Source organism: Saccoglossus kowalevskii, chromosome 1 (assembly GCF_978046115.1).
Source record: "Saccoglossus kowalevskii chromosome 1, keSacKowa6.1, whole genome shotgun sequence".
NCBI lineage: Eukaryota > Metazoa > Hemichordata > Enteropneusta > Harrimaniidae > Saccoglossus > Saccoglossus kowalevskii.
In genome coordinates, this window is record NC_140641.1 from 24,901,367 (window position 1) to 24,918,339 (window position 16,973).

The window sequence follows — 16,973 nt, forward strand, 5'->3', positions numbered from 1 at the left end:
GAAGGATGCAAGGTAAGTCTTAGATAAATCATCAGGTGTTCACTATGGTATCAGTACATGTGAAGGATGCAAGGTAAGTCTTGGATAAATCATCAGATGTTCACTATGGTATCAGTACATGTGAAGGATACAAGGTAAGTCTCAGATAAATCATAAGGTGTTCACTATGGCATCAGTACATGTGAAGGATGCAAGGTAAGTCTTAGATAAATCATCAGGTGTTCACTATGGTATCAGTACATGTGAAGAATACAAGGTAAGTCTCAGATAAATCATAAGGTGTTCACTATGGTATCAGTACATGTGAAGGATGCAAGGTAAGTCTTAGATATATCATAAGGTGTTTACTATGGTATCAGTACATGTGAAGGATGCAAGGTAAGTCTTAGATAAATCATCAGGTGTTCACTATGGTATCAGTACATGTGAAGGATGCAAGGTAAGTCTCAGATAAATCATAAGGTGTTTACTATGGTATCAGTACATGTGAAGGATGCAAGGTAAGTCTTAGATAAATCATAAGGTGTTCACTATGGCATCAGTACATGTGAAGGATGCAAGGTAAGTCTTAGATAAATCATCAGGTGTTCACTATCGTATCAGTACATGTGAAGGATGCAAGGTAAGTCTTAGATAAATCATAAGGTGTTCACTATGGTATTAGTACATGTGAAGGATGCAAGATAAGTCTTAGATAAATCATAAGGTGTTCACTATGGCATCAGAACATGTGAAGGATGCAAGGTAAGTCTCAGATAAATCATAAGGTGTTCACTATGGCATCAGTACATGTGAAGGATGCAAGGTAAGTCTCAGATAAATCATCAGGTGTTCACTATGGTATTAGTACATGTGAAGGATGCAAGATAAGTCTTAGATAAATCATCAGGTGTTCACTATGGCATCAGTACATGTGAAGGATGCAAGGTAAGTCTTAGATAAATCATCAGGTGTTCACTATGGCATCAGTACATGTGAAGGATGCAAGGTAAGTCTCAGATAAATCATCAGGTGTTCACTATGGTATCAGTACATGTGAAGGATACAAGGTAAGTCTCAGATAAATCATAAGGTGTTCACTATGGTATCAGTACATGTGAAGCATGCAAGGTAAGTCTCAGATAGATCATCAGGTGTTCACTCTGGCACGATACCTTCAATTCTCTAATTTTAGTGAATATTTTGTATAAAAAATACTTTTTTTGAGTTATTTAAAACGACTAGCACAATTGCTTTGGTATTTTATATGTAGACACCTTGGCTGGCCTGCTGACAGATTTGTTTCTTTTTTATGACAATAAGTTTAATTTTCTAAATTTAGTGAATATTTTATATTTTTGGCAAATCTGTGCATCCCCGGTGGGTTATAAGGTTGCAATAAAACCTTGCCAGTGTATTGTGCCCTTAGCTTTTGGTCTGTGCTCCACCCTATGGGAGACCCATCTCCTCCAATTCAGCTATGACAGTCCTACACCAGGTTGTCTTTGGTCTTCCATATTTTCTCTTTCCCGGTGGTGTTCATCTCAGGGAAGCCTTATGGGTATTCTGTCACCTGCCATTCTTACATGTCCCAGCCATCTCACTATGTCTATCTATGCAGTTGAGATACACATGTCAGTTTATAGGCTGATTGTTTTCAAAACCAAGACCTGTAGCCAATAGAAAATTATATCATTTGGTGCAAAATTATCTGAAAAATGGTAATATATAAAAATACGCAAAATGTTGCTTCAAAATTTTGGTGGGAAAAATTTGGCCATTCTCATGGTGGTTAAATGTGTGAATCTCTACTGTGCCTTATAAGACAGTGTGTGGAAATATATTGCATAGTAATTTTCAATTTAATGAATATATTTGCTGTAAGTAATGTTTAAATAATATCATGAGCTACTGATACTCAAGAATTAATAAAAAAATTAATATAATTTCACTATAAAAATAACAAGGCTGAAAGTGAATGTCTATAAACTGCATATCAATACAACTCAAACATATATGAAAGGTTGTCTGTTACTGCAAAGGAATATAAAAAAACGTGCTTCAGAATTATTATTCAACTGCTCAAAAATTTATAACTACATGCAATCTTTTGCGGGGGTGTCCCTGTCATTACCACCCACACTATGGTGTGCATTGATACAAAACACTTGCAGATACATGTATGCTCACATACATGTAAATACGCACCTCTTCTGGGTCTACCCAGTGGTTATCAATTTGCTCTATAGGGTGGGTATAATCATTCACAATGCCTAAGGAATGAATTCAGCTAGAGAATTATCAAATGATGCCCAAATCTTGCCATTTTTTCTGAATGCTATTTGCAACTTGTTTTTAGCTCATTGAAATTTGAAAATCAGGATCAGGACAATGTCTATATTGGTAATAAAAACACCATTACCAGTACGTTTAACTGAGTCTGATCCTGAAGATGATCTACTCTTAGCTAGGTTACATGTTTTGGGATTCTGGTAATCAACTAATATTTGACTTAGAAATGAGAACCATGTTGATGTTGATGCTGATTTGTTTAAATAATGAAGATAATTTTTTCATGATTTTGCCAAGTATAATAACATTTCAATACAACTTCTAGAAAAAATGATGACTTTTGTTGGTAAATCAGTATCAATATTGTCAATCTTAAGTGTTTTTTTTTAGCTCCGCTGTCGACTTTGTCGAGCGGAGCTTATCATATGAGTGGTCGTCCGGCGTCGTCCGTGTCAATGTTTTACTTTTTCAACTTCTTTTTGAAAACTACAAGCCTGAATGCTTTGATACTTGGTGTATATGTACCTTGGGTAGACCTCTCTCAGATTTGTTCATTTCGTGATGATATCTTCTTTAATTTTGGTGAATATTTTTGTCATTTTTGGTAAAAAGTGATATTTTTGACTTCTTGTTAAAAACTGTAAGTCCGGTTGCTTTGATATTACATATATAGGTACTACGTGTGGACCTCTCTCATATTTGTTCATTTCGTGATGATATCTTCTTTAATTTTGGTGAATATTTTTGTCATTTTTGGTAAAAAGTGATATTTTCGACTTCTTGTTAAAAACTGTAAGTCCGATTGCTTTGATACTATACATTTTCTAATGATATCTTCAGTTTTTTAATTGTAATGTGCATTGCTAACAGCGGAGCTATCTCAGCCGATAGGCTGCTTGTTTTACTTCTGATTTACTGATAGACATTGTCATAGAAACCAACCGCTATGCAAAACAGAATTGCTTTGACCTTAATAATCTGAAGTCAGCGTACTTTCATAGCATTAACAATGAGTTTGATGGATAAGAAAATTACATTCAAATAATATTGAACTGAATACTGGAGTTCATCGTTTGAAAATTATATGTCTCGATCATGATTTATACAACCAAGTACTGAGGTTTTAACATTTTGTTGTCAAAAATGTTCTCGCTACTTATGAAACGATCCCCACAATGACCGATTAAAAAAATAAATCCTGTAATAAACGTGTTGCAAAAATTTCAGGAAATTTATACCTCTGATAGGCAGCTTACTTTTGATGAAAGCATGATAATATTCAAAATGTCAGGTATGCAGGCAAAGATACCAATTACATTAGTGCAGTATGCAAGGTTAGGATGTACACATAGTGCCATACGCTTTGATCTGTACCATTATCTCAGTACATCCAAATTGTGCTGGCAGGGAATTATCTGAGGAAAAAAAAATGATCGTAGATAGGATGAAGAAGAGGAAGAAAATGGGACTCATTGATGAGTGAAATAACTTGATTCAGTATTTTGTTTAAACCTGTATTACCATAATCAGGTCGGCAATTACCGGTAGTTAGCTAATTTGCATATTAAGCTAATGTATGCATAAACACAGATCATTTGCAAATGTAGTGTTTTTATAATAGCAAAAACAATTCAGGCCTTATAAGCTGGATCCTAACCATAAAGAGACATATGCAGGGAGGAAAGGGTTAAACTATTATGATTTTTTCCATCATATGCAACTAAATAAAATTTGATGAGATATTTTTACTATATGATATACAAAACCAATAAGAAATTGCACAAAAATGCCATTTTGATGCATTTAAGTAGTAGTAGTTGGGTTATTGTACTTTATTATCTGAATTTGTGAGCAATAAAACCACAGCATAAAAGTCAAGGATAGGTTTTAATAGTATTCTCATCAATGTGTTGTCTAGTGTACATGTCTGATTGTATCCTTCACATCAATACTCTTCCATTTCGTATTTTAATGTCAACCAAAATTTCACTATATTTAGGAATATATTACAGGTTTTTCCTATGTTTATGATTTGACACTGTGATATGATCTGCCCTCTCATGCATCAAGGAGAAGATAGGTGCTTCTCATGCAGGCGCATTCAGCTAAATATTGGTCATTTAAACAGTGGTACGGGTACATGTAGTAGAGTGCTAAATAGAGGTTCCCTCAATATAAATAATTATGTATAAATGAATGTTTACTTTGCCCTTATATTGTAGATTCAGGGAAAATAATATTTCTAATTATGTGCATATTTGATTAGATTTTAGGTTAAATCCATGCACATTATTTACTTAATTTGCATGATACACATGTACATGTAATTAGCTTATTTTTAGCTGTTCCATGACTGTTCCACTGATAACTGAAGAACTACAGATTGGATTTTTATGAAACTTGGTACATAGATGCTTTGGGACAATGCGCAGACCTGATTAGTTTTGGGTAAAAATCCATGCCTGTTAATTACCTAATTTGCATAATGATTAGTCAATTTGTGGCTTTTTCACTGATATCTGAAGTACTAATCATCACATTACAATGAAATTTTATAAATAGATGCTCTAGGGCAATGCACAAACCTGCTATCTTTTATGTTAATATTGTGCATATTAATTACCTAATTTGCATAATTAATCAATTTTCATCTTTGATTTTTCAAGTACTAATCATTACATTTCAATGAAACTTTGATATTTCAAGTACTAATCATTACATTTCAATGGAACTTTGAGGACTATGTACAGACCTGATTAGTTTTTGGTTGAAATCCATGTTTATTAACTACCTAATCTGCATAATTTACCAATTTTCAGCTTTCGCACTGATATCTCAAGTACTTATTGCATTTCAATGAAACTTGGTAAATAGATGCTCTAGGACAATGCACAAACCTAATTAGTTTTGGGGTGAATATTTGTGCATTTTAATCACCTAATTTGCTTTATTAACCAATTTTTAGCTTTCACACTGATACTGTATCTCAAGTACTAATCATCACATTTCAATGAAACTTAGTACATAGATGCTCTAGGACAAATTATGCACAGATCTGGTTAGTGTTTTGTTGAAATTTGTGCATATTAATTACCTATTTTGCATAATAGGTATAAATAATAGGTATTTGCATAAATAATTATTGTCCGTGTGCTCGCGATCGCTTATCCTCCATTCATTGCCATTCAATTTTCAGCTTTTTCACTGATATCTTAAGTACTAATCATCACATTTCAATACAACTTGGTTCATAGATTCTCTAGGACCGTGCACAGATCTGGTTAGTGTTTTGTTGAAATTTGTGCATATTAATTACCTATTTTGCATAATAGGTATAAATAATAGGTATTTGCATAAATAATTATTGTCCGTGTGCTCGCGATCGCTTATCCTCCATTCATTGCCATCTTGAAAGAATGTTTTTAATAAGTTTGGGTATTCCTTAGCCCCTGCTAACCAATGTCTAGTCCTGTGTGAGAAGGCAATTGGGTCTATTCGTATACGAAAACATATGAGATTCGCTTTAATCATAGCCGAACTTCATGTAGCGTGTTGTCAATCATGATGCCTTATGACAAACTTTAGAACTGCTCTTCTGATTAAAATGGGAATTAGTCAATTACCCTCATACTGCGGCCTCTTTCCAATTCATTTGAACATTTATGTTGATTATTATATTGAGAAACATAAAGCTGTCTCATAGCAATTAATTTACATTTATTTCCTCAGACATTGGCTTCTTGATTTATATTTTAATCTTAGTTTTTTTTCTGTCAGTTCATCAGTCTGTAAGTATGTACATGTGTGTCAAATCCAGCTTTGCCTATGTCTCAACAGCCTCCATTTTGATTAGAATTGAACTTGTAGCATTAAACATCAGTACAATTGCTTCCTATTATTTTGGTAATTTGCATAATAATTAATTTCTTTTGACATATTCTTTGTCAGTATGTTTTTGTACAAAAGCATTGCAACATAATTGCTTGTGTTTGTGTGAAAGGAATATTTAATTTATCGTTTATTTTAGCTTATTTAACCTTTTCACCACCAGTTCAATCTGTTCATCACAAATTCACAAAACAGACCTGTTTATAGTCTGCCTTTTCCTTCAGAAGATCTGAAAACTGACTCAAATTTTGTCTATTGGCTTCAAATTCCTGATTTATTTCCAGAAATATTAAAAATTATAATAAAAAAATGCAGACAAATTTGCTCAAATGGCTTAAAACTTGGTACATGCATATTACTTGTACAGTTGATTATATTTTTCAATCAATCTCAACATTTTAATTAATAGCTTGTTTTCATAGTGTTTTGTATATATTTGGGTACTCCAGGTTTCATGAATCAGTGAATTTGTTTTATGAACATTTGTAAATTTATCAAAAAAGATCTATGTGTGTTTAATCCAAATCCAAAGAAAAAGTTTCCTTTTGAGATATTAACCACTTGGCAATGCCAATTACCCATAAATCTTTGTTTTTACAATCATTGGCGGTCATTAACGCAAAAGATAGATCCTATCAAATTTTTCAACGCTTGAAATTATTTTGTTCCCTGAAATAAATTTAAAAGAATGCAAGTATATGTAGTACAGTACATTATTTTTGGCACAGAATATTAAATCGCGAAAGCGAGCTAGTGTCAAAGAACAGGTTAAAGGTTAACTGACTGGAGTGTTTTTAATCGCAATTTATAAAAGCCTTCTTAGAACCCTGTGTACTGTTTATGTAGATGAATATCTGATAATAAGTTATGCATACCTGTATTATTTTACTTTTTTCAGCTTTTTTTATATCATAGCATTATTATTATCAACTTAATAGTGGTGACAAATCATTTTTAGTCCCTGTTCGGACGCAGTCCGAAAACGGGGACTTATGTTTTGACCTCCGTGTGTGTGTGTGCGCGTGCGTGTTTGCGTGTGTGCATGTGTCTGTGCGTGCATCCAGACCTGTATCTTAGAAATGCCTGGACGAATCACAATAAAACTTCACACATACATCATACATGATATTATACATATGCACGTCAATTTATTTCATGATCTGATTCAAAATGGCCGAATGGCGGCCATTTTTGTGCTAAAAATCATCAAAATCAAGCATTTCTTGGCTGTTTACAGATGGATTTTGTTCAAACTTGGTATATACATTTGACATTATAGGACCTTGATGCACATAATTTTGTTTTTCAAATAAGATTCAAAATGGCCGACTGGTGGCTATTTTGTATTAATGAATGTGGTTCTTGTGCCATATCTCTGACTTGCTTTCACTGATTATGTTAAAATTTTAAATATTCATTATACATCATGTCATAGATAGACAGATATATTGGTTTGACGATCCTATTCAAAATGGCCAAATGGTGGCCTTTTTTGTGTTAAACAATCATCAAATATCAAGCATTTCTGGCATTTATGGATGGATTTCGTTCAAACTTGGTACATATATTAGACATTACAGGTTCCTGATGCACATCATTTATTTTTCAGATCGGATTCAAAATGGCTGCCTGGCGGCCATTTGGTTTTAATGAATGGGCTTCTAGACCCATATCTTCGACTTGTTTTGACTGATAATATTTTCAAATTTTAAATATTCATTGTACATCATGTCATAGACAGATATATTGGTTTGACTATCCTATTCAAAATGGCCAAATGGTGGTCATTTTTGTGCTAAACAATCATCAAATATCAAGCATTTCTGGCATTTATGGATGGATTTCGTTCAAATTTGGTACAAATATTAAACATTACAGGTTCCTGATGCACATCATTTATTTTTCAGATCGGATTCAAAATGGCTGTCTGGTGGCCATTTTGTTTTAATGAATGGGCTTCTAGACCCATATCTCCGACTTGTTTTGACTGATAATATTTTCAAATTTTAAATATTCATTATACATCATGTCATAGATAGGCAGATATATTGCTTTGACTATCCTATTCAAGATGGCCGAATGGCGGTAATTTTTGTGCTAAAAAAATCATAAAAATCAACCATTTCTCGGCTGTTTACAGATGGATTTTGTTCAAACTTGGTATATACATTAGATATTACGAGCTGATTTTGAATGCTGTTCCAGAGCAATATCTCTCAATATGGACAAGTACTTGTTTGATGATCAGATACAAATGTCAATCATTTTAATTTAAAAAAATCATATTCCTGACATGGTTATATTCCAGCTATATCACTATAAACAAAACTATATATCTTAAATTTAATAACTAATGGGGACTGTGCCATGCATGGCTTGTTTCAATTTTTCTGATATGAAAAATGTCTGCTATGTACACCAGTAAAGTTCAAGGGACTACAATATAGGTTTAAAGTACTATGGAATAGTCATGCTATGGATTAATTAGCTAATAGTCTTTGCTTTTACATGGCTGGCAACTTTATTTCTTCTTCTGTTTCCCCATCTAGTTATAGCTGTTCTGAGAATTATTCCGACAGACTGCAAGCAAAGGCAGCCTCGCAACATGTTAGCTTCAGTACTGTGGATCAGATTATTTTCTTAGTTTGCTTCACAAAAAAAAGCACGACATGTATATATGAACCAACAGACCCCTTTATATTTAAAGTGCCTGTGAAATGGCCGCTATTTTCTCGTCTAAAATTATCCATTGATACATAGATATTATTAATTTCTATGTTTCTAAGCATGAATTTTTTTTTTTTAAGTGAAAAAATGTGTTTTAAACTCAGTCCACGGCAACTTTATTTTTGTTTATTTTAAAACGAGGCTCCTCATTAGCTTCTCATTTGCATACAGAAAATCCCCTTGTGACGTCAGAAGGGGAACTCGCTGGGCAGGTTGCATTGCCGATACGTGTAAATAAGGCAAATTTCTTGTGCAGTTTTCTCATCTTTGACTAAATTGTCACTTATGTACTTGTTCGTTGAAGAAGAATGTACCATAATGAACACATAGTTGAGTTAGATGCGAAATATGTCCGTTCTGGTGTAACTGGTCACCGTGATCATCACTGCCACCGTCACCAGCACCGGCACACGTTTGTACACTGTCACTGGAACCCGGCACTGGATAAAATCAAATTAGATGCCTGACTTGTCTCGTTATTTAGCAGGTTACTAGGCATGTCACTACACTGTTTTATTTCATCTATCATCTGAGTAAAACAAGAGAAAAAAGAGAACATATTTTGACATTCTAAACATTAAACTATAGTGATCAATAAAATAGAGAAATAATTTAAAAAACGACAAATCACAGTTACTAAATAAATGACAGCCGCATGGAAATAAATTGACATTTTGTTGAAATGGGTGAACGTGTTGGGTCACGACGAGGACAAGTGCGTTAAAGGCGGTGTTTAATTGGATAACAAAAATAATCAAGAGCGACACACATACAGATAAATTCAAAGTGGATTTGAATTAGCATGATCCATGGCGTGATTGTCATAATTATGACATCATATTAAAACTTTATTTGGTGGAAACACTTTGACAGCCCAAGCCCGGATTCTTATTCCATAAATTATTACGCAGATCAAGCTGCAAGTAAAGGTAACAGAAGTGTGAATTCAACCATATTTTTAGCTCCATGATTCGACATTCAACACCAATCGCCGAACAGTTCAGAAACTTTTAGCCTGCAGAAATGAAAACAATTAGCAGTGTGTAAGGGCTGTGTAATTTCCGGTTTGTCTTACACTTCGTTTTCTTGTCACTATCAAAATTATTGCTACCTTTTACTTAACACTGACTAAATGGTTTCTTTAAAACGATAATCAGGATCGTAAAAAAAGTCAAATAATTTGAAACACTTGTCTGACGTCTCTCTCTTTCTCTCTCTCTTCTGAAATCCGCCTCGGTGATCATGAGCTGGTCCGGAATCTTTTTCTTTCAAAAGTGTTGTGCCAGGTTATGTGGCATGTGGCAGTTACGGCATTTTTCAACCATTTCTCGTTGCTTTCATGGCTTTCGGCCACTGATGTCGCACCTTCAGATCTATTGGAAACATGTGAATACTTACACTATGACTATACGTATCACTGCTCTTCAATAATCAATAACTGCCCATTTCAGTGGAATATGAATGTAAAATGGGAAACATGTGGGTGGGCATTGCACAAGCACTTTAAAGGGATACCTTCAGTAACTTCAGCTCTAAGCATTCTTTGATTCGTCCCATATGTCATAAAGCCCAATTTCTAATGACAAAATAGTTTGAATTACAAATGGATTTTGACAATGTTTATAGCTGTATTAACCAATAATTGGAAATGATCTAATATAAAAAGGCCACATTTTAGTGATTATTTCCAATTTGGGACAGTGACAACAGATTTTTTTTTTGACTGAGGCATCATGCATGAAATTTAACATAAAAAAGGCACAAACTAAGGTCATAGTGTTATGATGGCATCAAAATATCACAGAGAATTCAACAAACATGAAAGTACACTTAATAATGTGCTATACACATCTTAAGAGGGTAGATTTTTATCATTTAAGGGTGTCACAACACCATATTCCTCTCTGAAAGATCGGAATTTTGACATTGAACTATAAAACAGGAAATTCAAGTTCAAATGAAATTGTTAAATTTATGAAGCAGATATTCGATATTTCCCTTTCACAGATTACGTTAGATCACACTGCTAATTGAAAGTCATGTGCTGTAAAATACTTTATTTTCGCTGAAGGAATGATTCAGTGAAAATAAAAACAAGCGAATATTCTTTTTTTTCCCATATTTTACATTTAACTCATCAAAAATCATTGAAAATAAAATCCATACAAAACACCAAAAAGTCTTTTCAGCGAAAATTAATTCCAGCTAAACTAAAGTATTAAACTTCCTCATTATGGATATGTATTCTCAAATATTTAAATTTTTTTTTATGTACCAGTAATGTTAATGTGTTTTCAATAATATGCTATTTTCAATTATATTCAGTATAAATTTCCCTTTATCAGTAAACATGCTTTAGAAAATATCAGACAATTTCACTGTACAAGGATATATGTCGTGAAAAACAATTCTTGCTTTAGGCAGAAAGCAATTTTGTTTATAGCAGGAAAGTACAGTTGTATGCTTGATATTTCTTTTATTTTGTCGGCTTTTTTCTGGCTTTAGACTCGAGACAATCTAGCTGCCTGGAGATCATTACATGTTATTGATATGTTCTTAATATGTATCTTGGTGTGCAAAATCTCTTCTATTCAAATCCCATGATCACAATGTTGTTGGTGAGCATTCTCTGCAGGTTTGCAAAATATTGTATATGTTAAAGTGGGGGAGTCTTCACCTGCGCATGCGTCAGATGGCCATAGCGTGTCACTGTTTACAAACAAGTTCCTACCCATGAGCCTTTGCATTTTTAGCGTGTGTTGTAATCGTCGCTTGGGACTCGATTCCCATGCGTGCGCAAATGAAGACCCTCCCTCTTTAATTTGATCAATTTTGTGTAAAAACTGGAGCAGTACGTGAGGCAATTTGTTTTTATACATTTACTGCACAGCCAATTTTACAGGTATTATCACTTTGAACGAAATAAGTTGAAAATAAAAGTCTGCTGCCACTTATTTTCATGGTGAACGCGCTGACAAAAAACATAAATTTATTTTTTGTAGGCCTTCTTGATGTAATGTTGATGTAATATTTTTTACTCCCGTGTGCGAAGCACAAAAGGGAGTCTTTGCAGTTACCCTGTCTGTATGTATGTATGTATGTCTGTATGTATGTATGTCACTTTTTTTGTTCCACCATTATCTCAAAAACCACTAATCAAATTTGGGTGAAACTTGGTACATAGATTCTCTGGGATAATGCGCAGAGTTGATTAGGTTTTGGTAAAAATCTATGAATATTAATTACCTAATTTGCATGATAATTAGCTGATTTTTAGCTGTTCCAAGACTGTTCCACTGATATCTGAAGAACCACTCATTGTATTTTGATGAAACTTGGCACATGGATGCTCTGAACTAGTGCGCAGATTTGATTAGTTTTGGGTAAAAATTTATGAATATTAATTATCTAATTTGCATGATAATTAACTGATTTTAAGCTGTTCTATGACTGTTCCACTGATATTTGAAGAACCACTCATTGGATTTCAATGAAACTTGGCACATGGATGCACTGAACTATTGCGCAGATTTGGTTAGTTTTGGGTAAAAATTTGTTAATATTATTAATTACCTAATTTACATAATGATTAATCAATTTTCGGTTTTTCCACTGATACATGTATCTCATGTACTAATCATAACATTTATATAAAACTTGTTAGTTAATTAGTTTTTGGGTAAAAATTTGTGCATATTAATCACCTTATTAGCATAATTAGTTAATTTTCAGCTTTTCACCTGATATCTCAAGTACTAATCATCACATTTCAATGAGACTTGCGACATAGATATTCTAGGACTATGCAGAGACCTGATTAATTGTGCCTATTAATTACCTAATTTGCATATTAGTTAATTTTTTGCTGTTCTATGGCTGTTGCATAGCGTGACAAGTTGGTGTAGGCGGCGCCCTGGACTGCTGCGATCCCCACTGGTGCACTGGTGGAGAGGTGCAGTAGTCCAGGGCGCCACCTACGCCAACTTGTCAGGCTAGCTGTTGCACTGATGTCTAAAAACCACTTATTGGATTTCAATGAAACTTTTAAAGAGTACCCATCACATTTCAATGAACCTAGAACTATACACCAGATTAGTTTTTGGTAAATATTTATGCTTCTTAATCACAATTAATTAATACTGATATCTCAAGTATTGATCATCACATTTGAATAAAACTTGGTAAATATATGCTCTAGGACAATATATGCTCTATGACTGGGTTAAAATCTGTTCATATTAATTCTCTAATTAGCATAATTTTTTTTAATTTTTTTGTTCTAATCACATTTCAATGAAACTTGGTACATTGTGCAGACCTTATTAGTTTTACACTTAAATCTGTCCATATTAGTTACCTTATTTGCATAATTAGTTTTCTATTAAGTTTCCATCAACATCTCAAGTTCAAGTAATTTTAAATTAATTTTTAATGTGTCTCCAATACTTACACGGGAATTCTTTCTAAGCTTTCTTTGATTTATCCTTTTAATACCCCCCATGTCACCTTGTCACATCTTTAGTATTATAATATTATCCATTATAATTTCATTATACATTACCTAAATGTAATAAATTGATTTAAAATTTAATCAACTATGGTTTCTAAACGTGTGATATAAAATTATTATTTAAATTACCACTGTCATTGTACTACATCTTGTTCAATTTGTTCCCACATAGTTCCTATGTAGACTCCTGGTCCCAGTCTCTCATCGCTTGAGTGCTGAGACTCAACATAAACAACATTTGTAAAATCTATAGAACTGCACTGGATGATCATATATTTGTTGTTACTGTTTTTGTTTGTGTTTTGAAACTGTGTTTTTTAATATCCTTACAGGGATTCTATAGACGAAGTATTGTCAAGCACAGTACATACGAGTGTCTTCGAAAACAGTGTTGTGTCATAGATAAATATAGCCGAAATCGTTGTGCATACTGTCGATGGCAAAAATGTCTGGAAGAAGGAATGTCAAAAGATGGTAAGTTTATATGGATATGTTTATAAGCTTTTAGGTAAGTAATTACTCTGTTGTGTGTGTGTCTGTGTGTGCGTGCATGTGTGTGCGTGCGTCCGGATTGTCATCGGCCAAATCCCAGTTATGCATCATACGCTTTCATTCATACTACTAGATCCTAAAATCATTTTTTTGCAAATGTTCGAATCAAAAGTTGTAATAATTCATCTTTCACAAGGTTCAACTTACATAGGTCACTTATTCTATTTGTTTTATGGCATTATAATTTTACACCAGACACCAAAAACAAGGATGCATGAATCTGAGACATGCCTGGACTGATTACATTCAAACTTCACACATACATAGTATTATACATATGCAAATCAATTTGTTTCACGATCTGATTGAAATCAAGCATTTCTGGCGGATCTTAGATGATTGAATGTCAATCATTTTAATGTTAAAAAATCATCATAGTTAAGCATCAGCTTCTGGATCCACATCTCTGACATGTTTATGTTCAAACTGTATTACTGTGAACAAAACTATATATCTTAAATTTGATAACTAACAGGGACTGTGCCATGCTTGGCTTGTTTTTATTGAGTTGATCAGATCGAAATATTTCATGAAAACATTTTTTTTTTCATAATTCAACAACTAACTGAAAAAAGTTTTCTTTTTTTCTCATACATGTAGCTGTAAAGTTTGGCAGAATTCCAAATCGTGAAAAAGAGCTTGCCATGGCTGAATTTGCTGAAAACAAGAATGATATCGAAAGCACCATTCGCAGAATGGAAGAGGAAGAACGACAGAGACGAATTGAACAGAATAAAGATCTTATTCAGTCTACTAAGCCTAATTATGTTAAACGGCCGCCACCACCTTTAATAAGTGTACCTGCTGTGTTGCCTACTTTTAAAGCCGATCCAGAAGTAATAGAAATAATCCAACAGATAAGAGAAGCTCATTCGATGGCGTGCCCATTCAGTGAATTGAACCTCAAAAATTACACCAAACATTCTCCCAAACGGCAAAAAATTGAATATCATAGATCACCAGAACCATTGTTTCTCTCAAGGCGAGACTATTCACCGGGTTTTATAAATTCACCAGGAGCATCATCCTCATCAAGTCAATCTTCATCAGCCGCTCCATCTCCATCAACCTCTTCTGAAGTGTCGTTTTCAGTTTCATCTCCGGAATCATTGGATTTTTCTATGGAAAATACAAAGGTGAACACACTCTTTTTTTTTTTCTTTTTTTTTTACCTGTACCTTGCAAAATATGGTCATAGCTGGATTTTTTACAGTATTAATACAGTGGAATTCTTCTCAACTTTATAGCTTTACTATTCAAAGCAGATATATTTGTATAATTTAAAATGAAAACAAATTATGAACAAAAAAAAAATTTTTTTTTTCTTCTAAGGCATTATTGCATGTGTCTGTTTGAAAACCTGCGTCTTGCAACTTTGTTTGGCAATTTTATATGACTGTTTCCGCCATGTGATTTATCCCGAAAAATCTTTGGAACTGTTAAACACATTGTTCTGAAATAGGCTTTTGTAGCATCTATTTATAATTCTAATCCCTTTGTGATTGATCACGTGGTTTAGATGTCATTTTTTCTTTAAACAGGAAGCATTTTTTTTACAGATGCCACGTTTATCTGATTATTTTGAAATTTGTCATGTTGCATCTCTATACTAAACTATTTCAGACAGCAGACATAAAATTCAAATCAATCACAGGATTGTAAAAAAATGGATTTGTTTCTCATGTGTGCTTTAACTGAACAACTGGATATTTGGCATGTACAAATGTATAATATATGGCAACATCTTATAATTTGTATCAGTCCCCTGGTTTGGCCGCCATCTTGGATTTCCACCAAAAATGGCCACAATTTTGGGCATTTGTTTTTCATGTGTGCTTCAACTGATCAGCTTGATATTTTGCATGTTTCCTACATGTATATGGCCATATCCTCTTATGAGAAAAATAAAATAATTTTGATCACTCACATGGTTTGGTCGCCATCTTGGGGCATTTGTTTCTCATGAATGCTTCACCTTGATCAACTTGATATTTTGCATGTATAACCAAAGCATCTTCTGAGAAAGATATCATATATATCAGTGGGTACATATTAATGCATACTCAAGCGTCAAACTTGGACCAGACAAAGCTGTTCTGCTCTATATCATTAATTTTTATAATGGACACTGTAACTAAAAACTAGATAGGGACTTTGTCATTGACAATGACTTGTATACTATTAATGTTGTTACATTGTATTTGAGATGTATTTTATATTCTGTACGCAGTAGCAATGAAAACACAATAACAATTGTTTGAAACCACTATACTTCAGTGTTCTCAACAGGAGAATGCTCAATCAGGTGGCTAATCTGCATATGAAAGATAATCTTAAATGAACTATTTGTCTTGTTAATTTATATTGGACACAATTATGCAATAAAAGACTATAGGGAAAACACATATATGAGCAATTCTCCGCAATTAATTACTGCAAAACTCGTGAGAAATTACTGTAAAATGTTTAATTTTGGGAATTTTGCTGATTTTTAATAAAATTCAAAGAGTACATTGTGCAAAACTTGCATATACCCAATGAAATTCAAAAATATGTAATTGTATTCTGCGAAATGATAATAATTTACAATATTTTTTGATACTACAACCTTAAAATAACATATTCATTGAGTCATTTTATTCCCGAGATCCTGAGCATATGTTTTTCTGTGTCGCCTGTTTTGATGCCAACCTGAGTAAATAAAAATGTTAAATTAAATATTATTATTAATAAGAAAGGAATAATTGTTCATGTTGCAGATTTATAATCCAAAGCTCCTGTAAATATATAAAATGCATATGAGACACATTACTCATGCTTCACACACAGCTCAAAAAATTGGTTTTAAACTGTCAGTTTCAGCTGCCATCCTGTGCATATAGTGGTAAATTCTTTTCTATATATACAATAATAATAATACACTATAACTGAAATATGGCATGTATCTCACTCTATGTACAACAGCTAATTCATTCATGAAAAATATCCACATATACATTGCCTACATTCTCCTAGAAAGTTGTGA

General features: G+C 33.3%; 1 protein-coding gene across 1 annotated transcript in view; it reads left to right on the top strand.

Annotated features, from left to right (window-relative positions):
• LOC102808317 (nuclear receptor ROR-alpha A-like) overlaps positions 1-16,973 on the top strand; it is a 69,715-nt gene that overhangs the window by 44,599 nt on the left and 8,143 nt on the right. Inside the window, exons 3-4 of the mRNA XM_085499913.1 lie at positions 13,729-13,870; positions 14,549-15,084. Coding sequence (XP_085356039.1) covers positions 13,729-13,870; positions 14,549-15,084 — 678 coding nt within the window. The remainder of the gene's footprint in view (positions 1-13,728; positions 13,871-14,548; positions 15,085-16,973) is intronic.